The 15351-nt window shown below is 39.9% G+C and overlaps 3 protein-coding genes across 3 annotated transcripts; all 3 read left to right on the forward strand.

Annotated features, from left to right (window-relative positions):
- Window positions 1-259: 259 nt before the first annotated feature.
- Window positions 260-8882, forward strand: LOC129601073 (atrial natriuretic peptide receptor 1-like). Its single transcript, XM_055499790.1, has 20 exons — window positions 260-777; window positions 2715-3044; window positions 3110-3153; window positions 3257-3295; window positions 3512-3592; window positions 3862-3999; window positions 4169-4396; window positions 4754-4889; window positions 5027-5108; window positions 5253-5322; window positions 5593-5700; window positions 5829-6008; window positions 6186-6489; window positions 6594-6921; window positions 7106-7325; window positions 7450-7594; window positions 7716-7764; window positions 7899-7948; window positions 8109-8200; window positions 8449-8882. Exons 1-20 carry the CDS (start codon window positions 399-401, stop codon window positions 8533-8535), a joined length of 3090 nt encoding a protein of 1029 aa, XP_055355765.1. The 5' UTR covers window positions 260-398; the 3' UTR covers window positions 8536-8882.
- Window positions 8883-10239: 1357 nt separating this feature from the next.
- Window positions 10240-12384, forward strand: LOC129601077 (uncharacterized). Its single transcript, XM_055499795.1, has 6 exons — window positions 10240-10941; window positions 11053-11080; window positions 11136-11269; window positions 11348-11570; window positions 11631-11726; window positions 11938-12384. The coding sequence occupies exons 1-6, from the start codon at window positions 10706-10708 to the stop codon at window positions 12382-12384; spliced, it is 1164 nt and encodes a 387-aa protein (XP_055355770.1). The 5' UTR covers window positions 10240-10705.
- Window positions 12385-13069: 685 nt separating this feature from the next.
- LOC129601076 (uncharacterized) lies at window positions 13070-15320 on the forward strand. The gene is made up of 6 exons (XM_055499794.1): window positions 13070-13552; window positions 13649-13676; window positions 13883-14016; window positions 14136-14358; window positions 14432-14527; window positions 14621-15320. Exons 1-6 carry the CDS (start codon window positions 13335-13337, stop codon window positions 15173-15175), a joined length of 1254 nt encoding a protein of 417 aa, XP_055355769.1. The 5' UTR covers window positions 13070-13334; the 3' UTR covers window positions 15176-15320.
- Window positions 15321-15351: the final 31 nt, after the last annotated feature.

Below are 15351 nucleotides of genomic sequence, written 5' to 3' on the forward strand. Positions count from 1 at the left end.
TAAGCACTCTGGTTTAACTATGTACCGTAAGCAGACTGTATATAGGTAGCTGTAAGTGTACAGTACAAGCGCCCCCGCTCTTTTCTGTCAATACATCGATAGTCCGGTGACCGCAGCAGTTTCTCCCGCAATCAAACTGATCGCTGACTGCAATCTGCCACTGGCGGTTGACACTGCCGACAGGATATTAATTTCCTGCGCTACCTGAGCATTCCCGAGTGGCAGTGAAGTTGTTAGCAGCGGGGATGATATAATAAGCTAGAACGTATTTGTAGGTGTCCACGAATGGCACATATTGGATTTCGATATTTCTCTTGTTTGAAAAGCCAAAACCGTAAATACGGAAAACGTCTGCTCAGTTGTCTTGCGGCAGTTCTCGATGATCATGAGGGTAGTGGATGGCAGCATCGGTGTCGGCAGGCAAAATGCTATTATGGTTGATCTCCATGAGATTTCTTGCCGGTGCCTTAGCATGTAATATGTCGTTGATAGCAATTGCGCCGTATAAATCACAGGTGTACAGTGATCAGCATATCGTCGGTCCGGCGATTGATATCGCGTTTGAGAAGATTCAGCACACCTGGCTCAGCGGATGTAGTATTATGACCTATAAGCCAAAAGAGGGCTGGCTGGATGGCTGTGAGGATATTGAGGATTTTATTATGAGCTATTCAGGAGAATTGTATTACAGTTTTCTGAATGGAACGCATCCATTAGCGGCTATGTTCGGTTTGACCTGCACATTTGCCAATAAGGTTTTTATGGATCTTCTGCAAAGTACGTTTGGCTACCCTTAGCCGTTATTTAACAATACGTAAGATGTACAGACCAATTCGGAAGTTTTCGCATGTTCTTGCCATATTTTTGAAATTTAGCTGGAGCGATAAGTTGAAAATTTCTCGGTTGTTTTAGATAGGTTTTTTAATTCATATTTTTAGGTTAATGTTATTGTGTTTTCTTACTGAAAATGCAGCAGCTTTTTTGTATCGATCTTTGACAGCAGTTATAACTGAAATGCCGCATTATAAAGCGTAAAAATTTCCAACTTAATTTGGAAGTGGTTTTTAGAAGTTTTATTGCAGGTTCCACAAAAATATTTTATTGAGAACGTAATGTATGGTGGTGAGCGTTTTGCAATATGTATACCTTAGGATTGTCCATAAATTAAAATGACATTAATTAGTAGTTACAGTCAACTTACAGGACTCTGTACTTATCAACAATGATATTACCAGATAATCTGGTTCGCAGTTAACTGTTGCTCTTATTCTGATGCCGGTAACTCGAAACCGTTTCCCTGCTTTATCGATCGAAACCTGACCATAAACGTGATCAAAAAGTAATGAAAGGCAGCCTGGTTTCCTAAACTGTGTGTTGATCGGTTGGGGTAATTTAAACTCCATTAACAAATGCCACATATATGCCTGGACGTTTGACGATGAGGGCGTCGCAGGAGACTTTGGCATACAGGATCTGCAAAAGTGTGTGCTGCGTAAGAGCAGCTAATTGTCCCTGTGGACTCCAGTCAGGCCCAGCGCATAAAACTACAAATTCAGAAAATATCCCTTGGGTGGGAAAATTATTCGACCACAACGCACTTACCGTAACAGTACGCATTAATTGCGTGCCATGTGTAACAGTAATCGATGGTCATTTCGATTACTCTTTTCTTATCCATAAAGTGTGATACAATTTGTTTGCTCTCGGTTATGTGATACCTTAATATAGAAACCGCGTACGATGAGTACCCAGTAAAGTGTGCTATCGACTGACTGCGAGAATACCACTGAAAAGTCAAGCATCTGATGCGGATCTAGGTGATTAAATTTTTCTGATTAATAAGGTCATATTGTAGGCGGATTGACCTTACAGCGATAACGGGCACTATCCACGATCATAATAAACAAAGTTTTATAATTGTGCTGTGTACGTGTGTTGTCTATCCGAGAAAATCGTTAACGGAGAACTGTGTCAGCTCGTTGTTGTTAATCTACTTTGAGTTACGAAGCAAGTTTTTATTTGCCGATACTCGCTCGGTTAAAATTGCGTATATGCATAAAATAACGAATAACACGGGGGTGTGTAGTACCGTGCAAATATTCTGATATGCCGTTAAGCGTTAGGCGTGGTCCGGTTGGACCTTTGAAATTCAAACTGACCTTTGAAATTGGAAGGTCAAACTTTCAGCCACCATTAAATTTTTCGCTTACAAAAATTTCGGTTGCAGATCTGGCGAATTACATTAATTTTGCAGAGCGGTAAACATATTTCCGTTTTACAGTATATACCAACGATTTAGACAGCAATAGTAATGAGCCGAAAATTCAGCACTGCTTAAACACATATTGCCACAAACCGTAAATTTTCCATTTAAGACGTTTTGTCGCACAGCAATTTAAATAAACTACAGTACTAGCTACTAGCTACTGTAGTGCAAAGATGTCGACTTGCAGAGAGTTCAATCAATCTCTGCTCGAACACGCGCACATAATTTTGAATTTTAAACCGTTGAGGCCATTAGCATATGTCTTCTGCATGTCTGGAAAATTTATGCTCGCATTATTTGCCTAACAAATCCAAATGCACAGACCACCCAAACTTTCCTGCGTTAAAATAAAATATGTGTGTTTTAGATACAACTACAGAATTATGTTAACATGCTGCATAAAATGATTTGTGTCTATATAAATAATTATGCATTGCACTGATTGCAGACTGGAACCTGCTACTTCTGGAAGGCTCAAGTATCGCCACTTTCCTGGCCGATCGCGTGCGCTATCCGAACATCCTCGGCTTCTCCTACACGCACGTTCGAGTGGGCACGTTCTTCTACCAAGTGATTAAACTGTTCAACTGGACGGATGTCACCGTCGTCTACGACGCGGATGACGCGGTATGGAGAGCCATGTTTACCATGACCGAGTACTTTACCGGCAAGACGGATGTCCGGCTGGAAGCGCGGCCCTGCTTCCTTACCAAGAATAAGAACGACATGTACACGGATATCCTGCGCGCTGTCCGGGAAGCTCATCAAAGGTCACGAAGTAGGTGGTGATCATGACGTAGCACGTAATGCCTGAACTAATTTAATGTTGTTTTTTTGCTGCAGTTATCTTTATTTTGGGAAATCCTAATACAATTCGACTGGTGATGGTAAGCACTGTAAATATACTGGAAGAGAAACGATCAAACGCGCTATGACAACGTCCATTAATTCAAACAAGTTACTACTGTTTCTAAGGGATATCATTTGCAGTTAGCTGCATATTCGTTGGGGTACACAAAAGGAGATCATGTAAGTAGTAATAATTAATTTATTTAAACGTAAGACATATTATTATGTATATGACATAATTGTCATCAAAGTCTAAAATCTGCACAGAATCGCAATTGTGTCCAGCAAAATGTTTAATATTTTACGTCATGTACCCTAGTTATTGATCTTTAAAGTTAAAATTCCAAGTGCGTGTAGATTTATGCACACCTACAATAATATTGGTACCTGTTGTAGATTTTTATTGCCGGTGCTTACTTCAAAACGAAGAACTACTTCGACACGCCTAGATGGGATATGGGTTCAGCCAGTGATAACGTATGTAGGCCGTATTTAATTGCACGCTATTGGTTTGTTTTTCCATTTGGCACGAGCTAGCAAAACCGTCCGTGCTCTTATGTTACAATTCGCGATTTTATTAGCGGATTCTGCTTTTACGGCAATCTCTACACTTAAATCATTGTGCATATTACGTATACACCTAAATTCTAAAAAAACCATTTGGCTCATTATTGTATTACTACAGCCTGCGTGCTTCGATCGATGCGGTCGATAGTTGTTGCTTGCGTAAAATCTTCCGGTTGTAGGATACACGGGAGGCGTATCGCAGTCTGTTCCTGGTGAAACAACGCGTACCGTCCTCACCGGAATTTCGCGAGTTCAATCGAACGGTACAAGAAATGGCTATACGCGATTACAACCAATCCATTCCGCCATACGACGAGGTATAGCAAAATTCACAAAAATATTTACAATCGGAAATCAACAAACTCATAATTAGCATAAGCGGTTTGTGTGTATAATCATAGTGTGCGTGTATACACACACAAAGTTTCCATCTGAATTGCGCAATATCGATCGAATGACACAGACGCTTGCAGTTTGCATTGGTAGGTCAACATCCATGCTATTGGTTTTCATGACGCTATCTTGACGTACGGTCAAGTGGCTAACGAAACCCTGGCGGCTGGTGAGGATATCTTTGATGGACGCAAGATGGCCAAGCGTTTTACTAATCGGACATTTTATGGAATACGGGGCGAAATCACGCTGGATGCCCAAAATAATCTTGTTGGCAACTTTGAACTGTACAATTTCCGCTATAATGCCGGTATTTTTGTGGTAAGAAGAAAATTCATAACTTCGGAAGATCCCTCACTTTTACTGTTAGGCTCGAAACAAGTTGAATGTATTGTATATTTTAATTTCAAATAAATTATCCTTTTTTACAAAATCTTTAGTTTTGAGTTGTCATACTAATGCCGCGGCATAATAAAAATAGCATAGATACATAGATACATGTATACTCGTCTACACAGTTTATATTACATATACGCTGTATTTTTTTAATTTTAGGGGAAAAAAGAGCAAAATATATACATAGCGATAATTTTTATGCCGTTCTAATGTAATCTTGCAAGTGTTCGCGCGACTTTCAATGTAAGAAAATTAATTATGATATCCGTTTGAATTTGACAGAAAGTGGTTGATTTTCCGGAGACGGCTACAGTAGCCAAAATTGTGGCTGATATCGAGTGGCCCTACTCCGATAGACCGCCGCCCAACGAACCGTTTTGTGGTTTCGCGGGAAACAACCCTAAATGTGATCCGGCTCGTAAGTCGTTTTTCTTGATTAATTAAAACTGCAACTTGCAAGTACTTATGTCGATGTCAATTTTTGCTGCTTTTTGCAGCTAACAGTATGGAAGAATTAATTTAGCACAACAATACAAGTTTTTTTTTGCATTCCAGAAAGTCCAACCTTGTACATTGCTGGTGGATCTGCCGCTGTTGGTGTCATAATTCTCGTTACTGCGACAATTGGAACGTTAATGTATGTACGCACATACATGATGCGAGTAATAATCAATGTATTACGATGTTCCGTAAACGGGACGCAGCTTTGGTCTTTCGTCTCCAGTTACTTAAAAACTTACTTTACTTGGTACACATGCACAGAGTGAATGCCTTATTGCAGGTTTATGAGGAACAGAGCAGCTGCTAAAGCAGATGCTCAGTGGTGGAGAATTCCCCCTGACCAGTTCCAGGTATAATCCCGAATCCATAAAGCTTACTTCCCATGCAACAAATCATGTATACATACCTATATGCACTGTCACATACATCGATGCTACGCCGTCGTTACGCGAGCTGCCGTAAGCAGATTTACAGTACTTCGTATTTCGGACCATTTTCGGTCAATCAGCACGTGTGCGCCACTGTGCACAGTCGCTGAAAACTGAGGGCCTGTGCTTCCTCGCATTACTGATGCATTCTGCGTTTTGGCGACAAATGCAAAAACTGTTTTTTTCTCGCAGGATCAAGAACAAACCGGAGAACAAGCCATGGTGCAATCCAATCCGGTTACAATGCAACATTTCTCACCGGCAAAGATTTCTGATCGAACACTTTCGGAACTGAAACGGGTAGGCAACCACATTGTAGATGCTGTACTTCCGCTAATAAATTGCAGCCTTCGAATGCTTTTACGTTTCGATAAAGAAAAATAAAGGTTCCTCTTGTCTGCCATACTTAATATTTCATCGTTATTTAGTTGAGAACAACCAAATCCGACAAGCTGGTGCGAATTTTCGGCATTTTACTGAAAGAAGACCGTGGCATCGTTCTGTACGAGTCATGTCCAAAGGGGTCGATCTATCAAGTAACACGTAGTGGCGATTCGTTTATGCTGGAGATATCATTCCGGTTGTCTATGCTCGGTGACCTTATTGAGGTAAAGTAGTTAATTGTTCAAAGACAGTGCAGGTTACCTAAAAAGGTTTAGTGCGTACGCTGCTTGCAAAGCACATATTCGACATACAGTATTAATTTTGCGTGTGGGTACAAATTAAACGCGTGCGGGTAACAAAACTAACAGTTTACTGGCTTTGTTCATCTGTCTTAATTACAGGGACTACATTTTATTCATCATTCATGGATTTACTGTCACGGACGGCTGCGTAGCACCAAGTGTTTGATTAATTCGCGGTTCATGGTAAAAATAACCGATTATGCCCTGCAAGATTTAAATGTGGAAAGCCATTTATCAGCGGAAGAGCAAATCTGGATGGCGCCCGAATTGTTGCGAACGCCTGGTTTTCCATCTGCTAATGTAAAGCGGAAAGCGGATGTATACAGCTTCTCCATTATTTTAAGCGAACTATGCTTACTGAGTGATCCTTATAATACCGCCCAGGATTTTAGCAAATATGCTGGTGAGTTTCCAGAGTTAAAATCAGCGTAACAAAGAAAGTAGCTTAACTTTTTTATGACAAAACAGTGCAAAAAATTTAACATCATTATTTTTAATTTACGACAGAAATTATTGACGCAATAAAAGAAGGAAAGCCGCCATTAAAGCGGCCAAACTTGGAGAAAACTTCCTTGGATAAATTAAAAGCCGAAGGGCTCCGCAACTTAGCGCAAATGTGTTGGAAAGAAAACCCAGCGGAACGGCCCACCATGGCCGATGTGGAGAAGATATTTCAGCGCATCCGCGGTAGAGCTGCTGGCACCATGGTCGATGACCTTATTAAGCGTATGCAATCATATGCGGATGAACTAGAACAAATGGTAGCCGAACGCACGACAGAGTTACTGGAAGAAAAAGGAAAGATTCAGAAGCTCTTGTTTGAAATTCTCCCAAGGTTTGTAAATGCCAGCTACGAGATGGCAATTAATGTATCACAACCTTTACAGTAATTGAAACGTGACAGCGAAATATCACAAAGCACACGTACGTTTCGTAATATTTTGATAGGACTCGTGGTTATTTATTTAGTCTAAAAGAAGAATGGCTTATTAACTATAAGCAAAGGTGCTTCTTTGTAGATCTGTTGCGCTGAGTTTAATAGCCGGACAAGTGATACTGCCGGAGCAGTTTGAATCGGTGACAATTCTCTTTAATGCCATCGAAGGCTTCACGCACATTGCTTCCAAAAGCTCACCTATACAACTGATAGCCATTATGCATTCGCTTTACCTGACCATCGATAATGAGATCTCCACGTTTGATGTGTACAAAGTGGAAACAACGAATGATGTCTATTTGGTACAAAAACACCCCCTCTGACAATTTTCGACAGTTAACGCCACAAATTAAATCATAACTCGGTTACAGTAATAAATAAAGCGATTAAATTCCGTTAAAAGTGTATAATTTTGGTGCACTGCAGATCGCCAGTGGTCTGCCAAAACGCAATGGGATGAAACATGTGACGGAAATTGCATCGTGTGCGTTAACATTACGGAATGCGGCGCGAAAGGTCAACATACGATCCAATGAACTGCAACTGAAATTCGTAACAGGCTTTCACACCGGTTAGTTACCCAGTAGTAGATGAATTTGTGTGCGAGTATCAAATAAAATGTGTTTAATGCGATGACGAACTGTTTGAAGGCATTGCAACGAAAACCAATTTAAATTTTGCAAACTCTGCAGGGCCGATTGTGACCGGGGTTGTGGGCGATCGCCTGCCTAGATATTGTTTGTAAGTTGACCTTTTCTCGAAATGCTTAACATAAATGCAGTGTACACATGCAATACAATTTTAAATAAGTTGGAGTTTTTCATAAATAATTAGCAGGAAAAAATTAATGTATGTATGAATAATCTTATTGCTAGGTTCGGTGACACAATTAATACAGCAAGCCGAATGGAATCAACTTCTGAAGGTACAGCAGTTGTCAGAGACCCATAAATCATCTATATTATTGTTTGTCGGTAACCAAGCAGATTTTCAATCGTGTTTTTATTAAACCAATAAGTAGCCGATCAGTTTATGCACGATAACTTTCGTAATGGGGATTGACTGAGATTTTGTACATTTCTTAGGGGATAAAATCCAAGCCAGTTCAGCTTCCGTTACACTTGTTCCGGAATCGTCTGACCTGATATTTGAACCGCGAGGAGAAATTTTCGTAAAGGTAAAATTAATGACTTTTAAATGGTTATCTGCTTAACCGTGCGTGATTCATACTCTAGATTTGCATCTCCTTGCTAACAAAATTCATAATTATGGCTTGGTTTCTTGTGATTCAACGCATATGTTAGTTTCCATCAGTACATATAATAGAACCGGTCCAAAGCAGATTGGTGATAATAAAACTACTGCTACCTATTTATTAATTATTACGACTTCTTGCTTATTTGACCTTCGCACTCTGTTGTCCAGGGCAAAGGAAACATGTCCACGTATTGGTTGGTTGGCGTTAAACCTAAATTGGGGAAACTGGACTCGAAGGAGGTGTCTCGTGCGTAGTTAACGGGAACGATATGCCGTCCGTTATCAAATGCTACAAATGCCGCCTTCCTTGCCCGGGCAAACAATCATAAATCCCGTGTTAACTTTTCTTGCGGTGACCAGTGCTCAATGTGTTTCAAAGTATGCAATACTGTGTGAAAGCTGAAATTCAATCGGATCCATCCCCATGTTTCCTTTAGTGCTATGCCCAGCGAATGCGTAATTAAACTGTAGAGTAAATGGTCGCACATATATTTCTCCCTTTACTGCCGCTACGGCATATTTGTGTACAAACAAAAAGTAACATGGGCGCAACATTCTTATGCCGTTAATGAATGCTGTCATCAGAATGCTTTGTGGTGTAACTGGCTATTTTATTTATGTACAATGCAAACACCTACGAGTGCGGTACGTAGTATCATAATAGAAGACCACTGTTTTATATACGGTTGCGTTAAATTTGGCGCGATAAAACTATCGGGATCTACTGCGGCTTTACAGGTTTTCCTTTTGATCATCCGAAACAGTCAGTTCTTACGATGAAATATTTTTCACTTAAAATATTATTAAAATTTATACTTCAGTTACTTCATTGTTTAATACTCATTGTCAGTACTGCCATACGTCTTAAATCGATTTCCAACAGTAGTTCTGTAAGCTGCACTCTTGCATCAGTAGAGTTCATTATTCCCAATGGCAATCTACACTGTAATAATGCTGCCGTACTACGTTTTTCGTAATTATTATATCGTCGTTATAAATGTCATTCTAGTCGTAATAGAATGATTATCATTAACTGATTTATGAGTTGACGCTTCCGACAACCATAAAGCTTTACCGTACGTACTACGTAGGCTATGTAGCCACCAAAGTTGTGACGATCTTTACCTAAAGAATTTCAAAATTATTGAACATTGCTATTTCCTGATGCTGCATTGCTGTATTCAGTTTTTTGGATACGTACCGATCGATCTAATCCTTCAAAATTAGCAATAAAAATACTTCAACATAAAAAACATTTTATAGCTGCTAAAACGTTTAAGTGCAATTACGTAAAAAAGTTCGAGCGTAAATATCATAGGGCAGGTATCATCAAAACAAAATTTCAAAAAATCAGCATCTTCTTCATTAACTGCTCTAACATTTTTTAATTTATTATGACTGAAGCTGTATGATTGTGAATCAGCGATTGAATTTCCTGCAACTCCAGCATTTCTAATGCTTGCTTACTACATGCGCAGTACAATTGTACAAATACCTACGGGTATTATACACTACAGTTACGAGTATACACTACTGTGTACTCGTATACGAATACGTGAATAAAAAACTATGTACATACAAAGTACACAATAAAGTGCCCAAAGCATATTGCTGGTGCTAATAAAACTTACGAGTAGTTTGATAGTTAGTTTGATAGTTCCATAGTGAAAAGATATATATACTGCTGCTATAGTTCTATAGCTCACAAGAAAGTTGCCGCTTCATCGTTGAAATTTACGTATCACTAAAATTGTAAAGAGATTCAGAATTGCTTACGGCGCTACGTGTGTTTTTTTTTGCTGGCACATTTTTGATTGTCTGATTTGGTTCCCGGAGTACACAGCACGTTTAACAGCTACGATTTTCTATAGTTATTAATGCATCACGTTTTTAATCGGTACGGTAGGTACTCGTATCTACATAACTGCGGCTATTGGTATACAGATACTAGATTAACAAGTACTCAAAGGCATATTCCATTTATTTATTCCATATACGTCACTAATAATTTTTGTCCAGGGCATTCGTAAGTATCGATATTAAATCCTCAAGTTCATTATTTATGTAACTGCACATACTCTAGAACCGGCGGTTGTGCATTTAACCGAGCTGTGATCGATAATCGTTCCAGTGGTGCATTTGTTTTATACCAAAGCTACAGATTTCATTTCGCGGATTAAAATTCTTGGAGCTTTGCCTATCATTTTGTACATATGTATAATCCAAGAACGGTTATGAATTATGTTGGATTAATATGAAATTTAAAAAAAAATCCGGTTAAATAGCAATGCGGATATGCCTGGAAAAACTGGAATCCGTTATGGAGATCTTGATGGACGCCACGGACGGATTTTATGGACGCCGATTTGTGCCACGCCTTTAACGCGCACGCTAGTAGATCGTGGTTAATATTTTTGATAATTACATGATGTCGGAGCTTACTTTATTAACTGTAAATGGGACCGGATGTGCTTGGCCGGAACGGAATTTTCAGTACATTTATCAGTTCGATGAGTTTAAATATACCGAGCTGATTTTGCATCCTATATGGCTTTTCCTCTGCACTGTCGGCGAAGTACTTAATATCATCCTGCTAAGGAAAGTGGAAACCTTTCAGGCGATGTTCGTCACCGCAGTCGCGCATTTTGATTTACTTGCAATGTACGATACATCGTTTTTGACATACGTATGTGCGCTAAAAATAGAGCTCCCATACGAGTATGCTTTGTTAACGTTAACTTGGTGTTTTATACTTAATGTTTTTTAGCATAGGTGGGGATTCCTTCTACGATCACTCCAAGTAAGCATCGTCCACAGTTTAAAGAATAATAAAACTCAGGTATCTAATTATGCAGGTATATTTTGGATTAACCAACAAGGATGAAGTGGCAATATGGGGCATTGAAAATAATGTGACCTCCGACTCTCTCAAAGCATTTCTCGTCAGTTGTCAATTTATCGGCAATATTGGCACCTGGTATTCAGACTGGTAATAATTATAATTTCATAATAAAAAATTAAAATATGCAGTGTCAAGAAATTTTTTATTCCTTATACATTTTTGCAGGATCCTGGTTGGTTTCAGTATTACGCGGCTCATGTTTACGATCGACCCCATTCGCTGGCGATTATTTATTACCCGAAAGCAGATTCGCATCGCCATCTTGTGCTGCTTCCCGCTGATTAGCGCTCTATCCTTCTATCCAATCATCGAGTTCATTACGTTACACGATAGCGCGGCACAAGCATCGTGGGCCGGCAAATGGCGTCAGTTTAATTTTGTCAGCGCGGTACGTGATTGACAAATCAGCATATTAAATAGATCCGGTTAAATTTTCCATTGTTTACAGGGTGTTGGCGCATTTGCCAGTTTTTTATTGATACTCATAACCAACATGATAATCGCTATGATTCTGTGCAGACGCCATCGGAATTTCCGTGTTGACGTAAGACCGCATTATACACAATTCTTTCAAGTACAACTTTGTTCAAAGTATGATATACTTGAAGGCCAACCTTTATTATTAAGACCAACATTTATTATTAAGACCAACATTTATTATAAAATATGTAATTTGTATTATTTCACTGTAATATTTGGATTGTATTATATTTTGATGTTTGTTGATATAATTATTTTTGTTATAAACGTTGTAGGTAGGACGCCGGCAAGGGTCACGTTGCATGAGAGTACACGGAAACGACTCGACGATATCCACAACGATGCCGCTATTAACCGCCTCCGTGGTCATCCACCTGGTGACAACCATTCCTTACGTATCGTGGTATGTCGTGCTGGCGCTGGAGCGGAGCTGTCGTGTGCGATTGACCGATGAGCATTTTGCCATACTCCAGTCGTTTTTTATACAGTTCTTGTATCCGAAATATTCCCTGAATTTTTTCGTTTACTGCGGTGTTAGTCGGACGTTTTTAAAGAGATTTTTGCATTGGGCAAAGAAGTATTGCTGGTGCAACCCTGAAGTGGTCACTAAGATTGTCGGTGTGACGACATCGGTGTCCGATGTGCCGACCGGTGGAACCGTCGAGTTTGATCTGCATGTGTGTGAAAGCCGCTCAGATAATGATAAACGGCCTAATCATTAAATACTGTATTTCCTCTTTAACAGGCAGAAGAAACAATTAACGTTTAGAAATCATTAAAATTTAGTTTCGTTATGCAGGTCAGTAATAGACATCCTGTCGGTTTTTATCAACTGTATTTTACAGTCAAAAACAAATAATACTATTATTATTTGTCACATGCGATGATGTTGTGCGGTTTTGTGGCATAATCAGTATATGATGCGACTTGTGAAAAATGATACCGATGCTCTTTACGCGCACCAAGCATACTTGTACAGGTCATTGATTGCGCTACCATTTACCGGTAAATCGAAGAATGATGATTAATAATTATGTCGTCATAGCCTGCGTTTTAAAGACATACTCACAGTCTGAATATTTTGACGTCATATTTTCCGGCATTTTTCATAATTGGCCTAGCGTTGGCTCAAAGCGTTTCCGGTATGTTAATTCTTTTCTCCGAACCCCGCCGGAGCATGGTTGTACGCAGGTACGCGGTGTAAACACCATGCTGTTGCCGTTGCTTCGTGAATACGACGCTGAATAATTACAGTGTTAAGCAACAAAACCGCAGTTTCAGCGCCGTAAGCAATGTTTGTTTGGTAATGTTTTTCTAGGATATTGCGTGTGTACCATACGCTACACTGTTTGCTACCATGAACGGTAGCCTTACCGGCATCTTTCCCTTTCATGCGATGTTCTTTTTGGTGATTAACAACAATAACATTTTTTTCAAAATTCTTTGAGACGGTAATTTACCTTGCTGCGCTGTGTATGTTTTATGACTATGTTGTGCAGCATGCAGACTGCCTCGAAACCACAACAAATTTTCGATAGATCGTGAATTTCACGCCATTTTCGCCTGGCACATGTTGTTCACAGATTAATATTCTTGTTTTCCTTATTCAGCGTGTAGATTATAGATAACTTAAAATTTAAGTTTTTATACGGTTCAGTTTCTTTTACGGACAATGCGGAATATCAGTATGCCCGGCTGCGGCTGGCCCGAAAGGGATTTCCAATACGTTTACGAAGCTGATGGCTTTAAATACACGGAACTCATTCTGCATCCCATCTGGCTGTTCATTTGTACTGTCGGCAATATCCTGAACATTGTTCTGTTGCGGAAAATCCATACTTTCCAGGCAATATTTGTGACAGCGGTGGCACATTTTGACTTATTAGCAATGTAAGATCGACACAGTACAGACTTAGTTGGCTACAAGTTTTATTAATCTGGATACAACCAATCTGATGCATCAGTTTAGAAAATCTAATTTTGCAGGTGGGGCTGGCTGCTTCGTTCGATTCAGGTACCACTGTATTTCAAATCGAATTTCCCAACCGAGATTTCCGTGCCAAACAAAAGTAAAATAAAAATTTTGCTGAAAGTTTTGTGTACCACTAGAACTATACTGAAGTATACTAAAATTATGGAAATAGTTAAAATGTAACATTTTCAACCAATTCGAGTGTAACGTTTTCAGAACTTACGTATGTTCTAATGATGTTTTAATAGGTGTACGTCGGTTACACCACGCCTGGCGGAATTCCGTCCAGATCCCTCAATTCTAATTTCAGTACCGAAGCCACACGCGGATTTCTCGTTGCGAGCGAATTTTTCGGCAATATCGGATCATGGTATTCTGATTGGTAAGACAATACCTCTAGGTCGTTTTCTTTTTGCCTGGTTAATTTACCAGTGTAATAAAACTACCGGTGTAGGATTTAGTCTAGACGTGATGCGTCAGCAACGTGTTTGACCTTTACAGGACTTTGGTAGCATTCAGTGTAACGCGTCTACTCTTTACAATCGATCCGCTGCGATGGCGCCTGTCCATTTCGCGAAAGCAGGTCGTTATTGCCATACTGTGTTTCCTACCATTGGCCTGCACTGTCGCACTGTATCCAGTGGTGGAATATGTCACTCGGGACGATAAGGTTGCAACGATTACTTGGGTGGGAAACTGGCGGCAGATCCAGATGATCGGCGCGGTAAGGAAGCAGCCAACGAATGTACATTCGCAATACACTGAAATTATTAACAGGTGACCTTTACGTGTTGCAGGCAATCGATGCGCTGTCCAGCTTTCTCATAATTTTCGTAGCGAACATGGTGATTGCGCTGATCTTGTTTAAGCGCCAAATGATGCATAAACCGGAAGTAAGTATTTACACACACTGCTAAATGAAATTCTATGTAACAAAATCTGCCGGATTAAGTACTCGTACATCATCATCATGAGTGATATTCCAGGTGGAGTGCCTGGAAGGGAAATTCCCTGTACGTATACACGGAAAAGATACGATCATCTCCACAACCATGACACTACTGACGGCATCAGTTGTCCTTTATTTGGTGACGACCATTCCATATTTGACGTGGTACATATTGCTGGCGATGGAAAAACGCTGCATGGTGCACATCGGCGATGACCAGTTCGTCATTCTGCAGTCGCTGTTCCTACAGTTTACGTATGCCAAATATTCCTTGAATTTCTTCGTATATTGCGGTGTCAGTCGGACATTTTTTAAACACTTCCTGCGGCTGATCACGACGTGCCGATGGAGATTAAAGGCAAACGAGCGCGCACCAACGCCTTCCGACGCGACAAGAACCACGCGTCTCTCAGAAAGTGCTGCAATCGGTAATCTCTGCGGAAATGGAAGACTCTGCGCGATATCTCCTATGACTACTTGTTCGGAAGAAAGAAAAGGAAGCGTGGATGGATTAATCGAGAACTGTAGTTTACAGGAATGTTGTAAAAGTTTAACTTTACGAGATGAACGCTACCCTGACGTGACCTCTTAAAAACCGGCACTTTTACGACTACCCAATATTAAATTTAAGTAACAAAAAGATCAGTGTATGTGTCAAACATTACTTCCGGTCAATTGAATTGCTTATTTATGTCCGCATTCGGCAGTCTATTGTCAGTGATTTTTTTAAAATTATTCAGCAATTTGTTCTTATTAACTTAATTGACT

The sequence above is a fragment of the Paramacrobiotus metropolitanus genome, unplaced genomic scaffold (assembly GCF_019649055.1).
Source record: "Paramacrobiotus metropolitanus isolate TYO unplaced genomic scaffold, Prichtersi_v1.0 Parri_scaffold0000211, whole genome shotgun sequence".
Taxonomy (NCBI): Eukaryota; Metazoa; Tardigrada; class Eutardigrada; order Parachela; family Macrobiotidae; genus Paramacrobiotus; species Paramacrobiotus metropolitanus.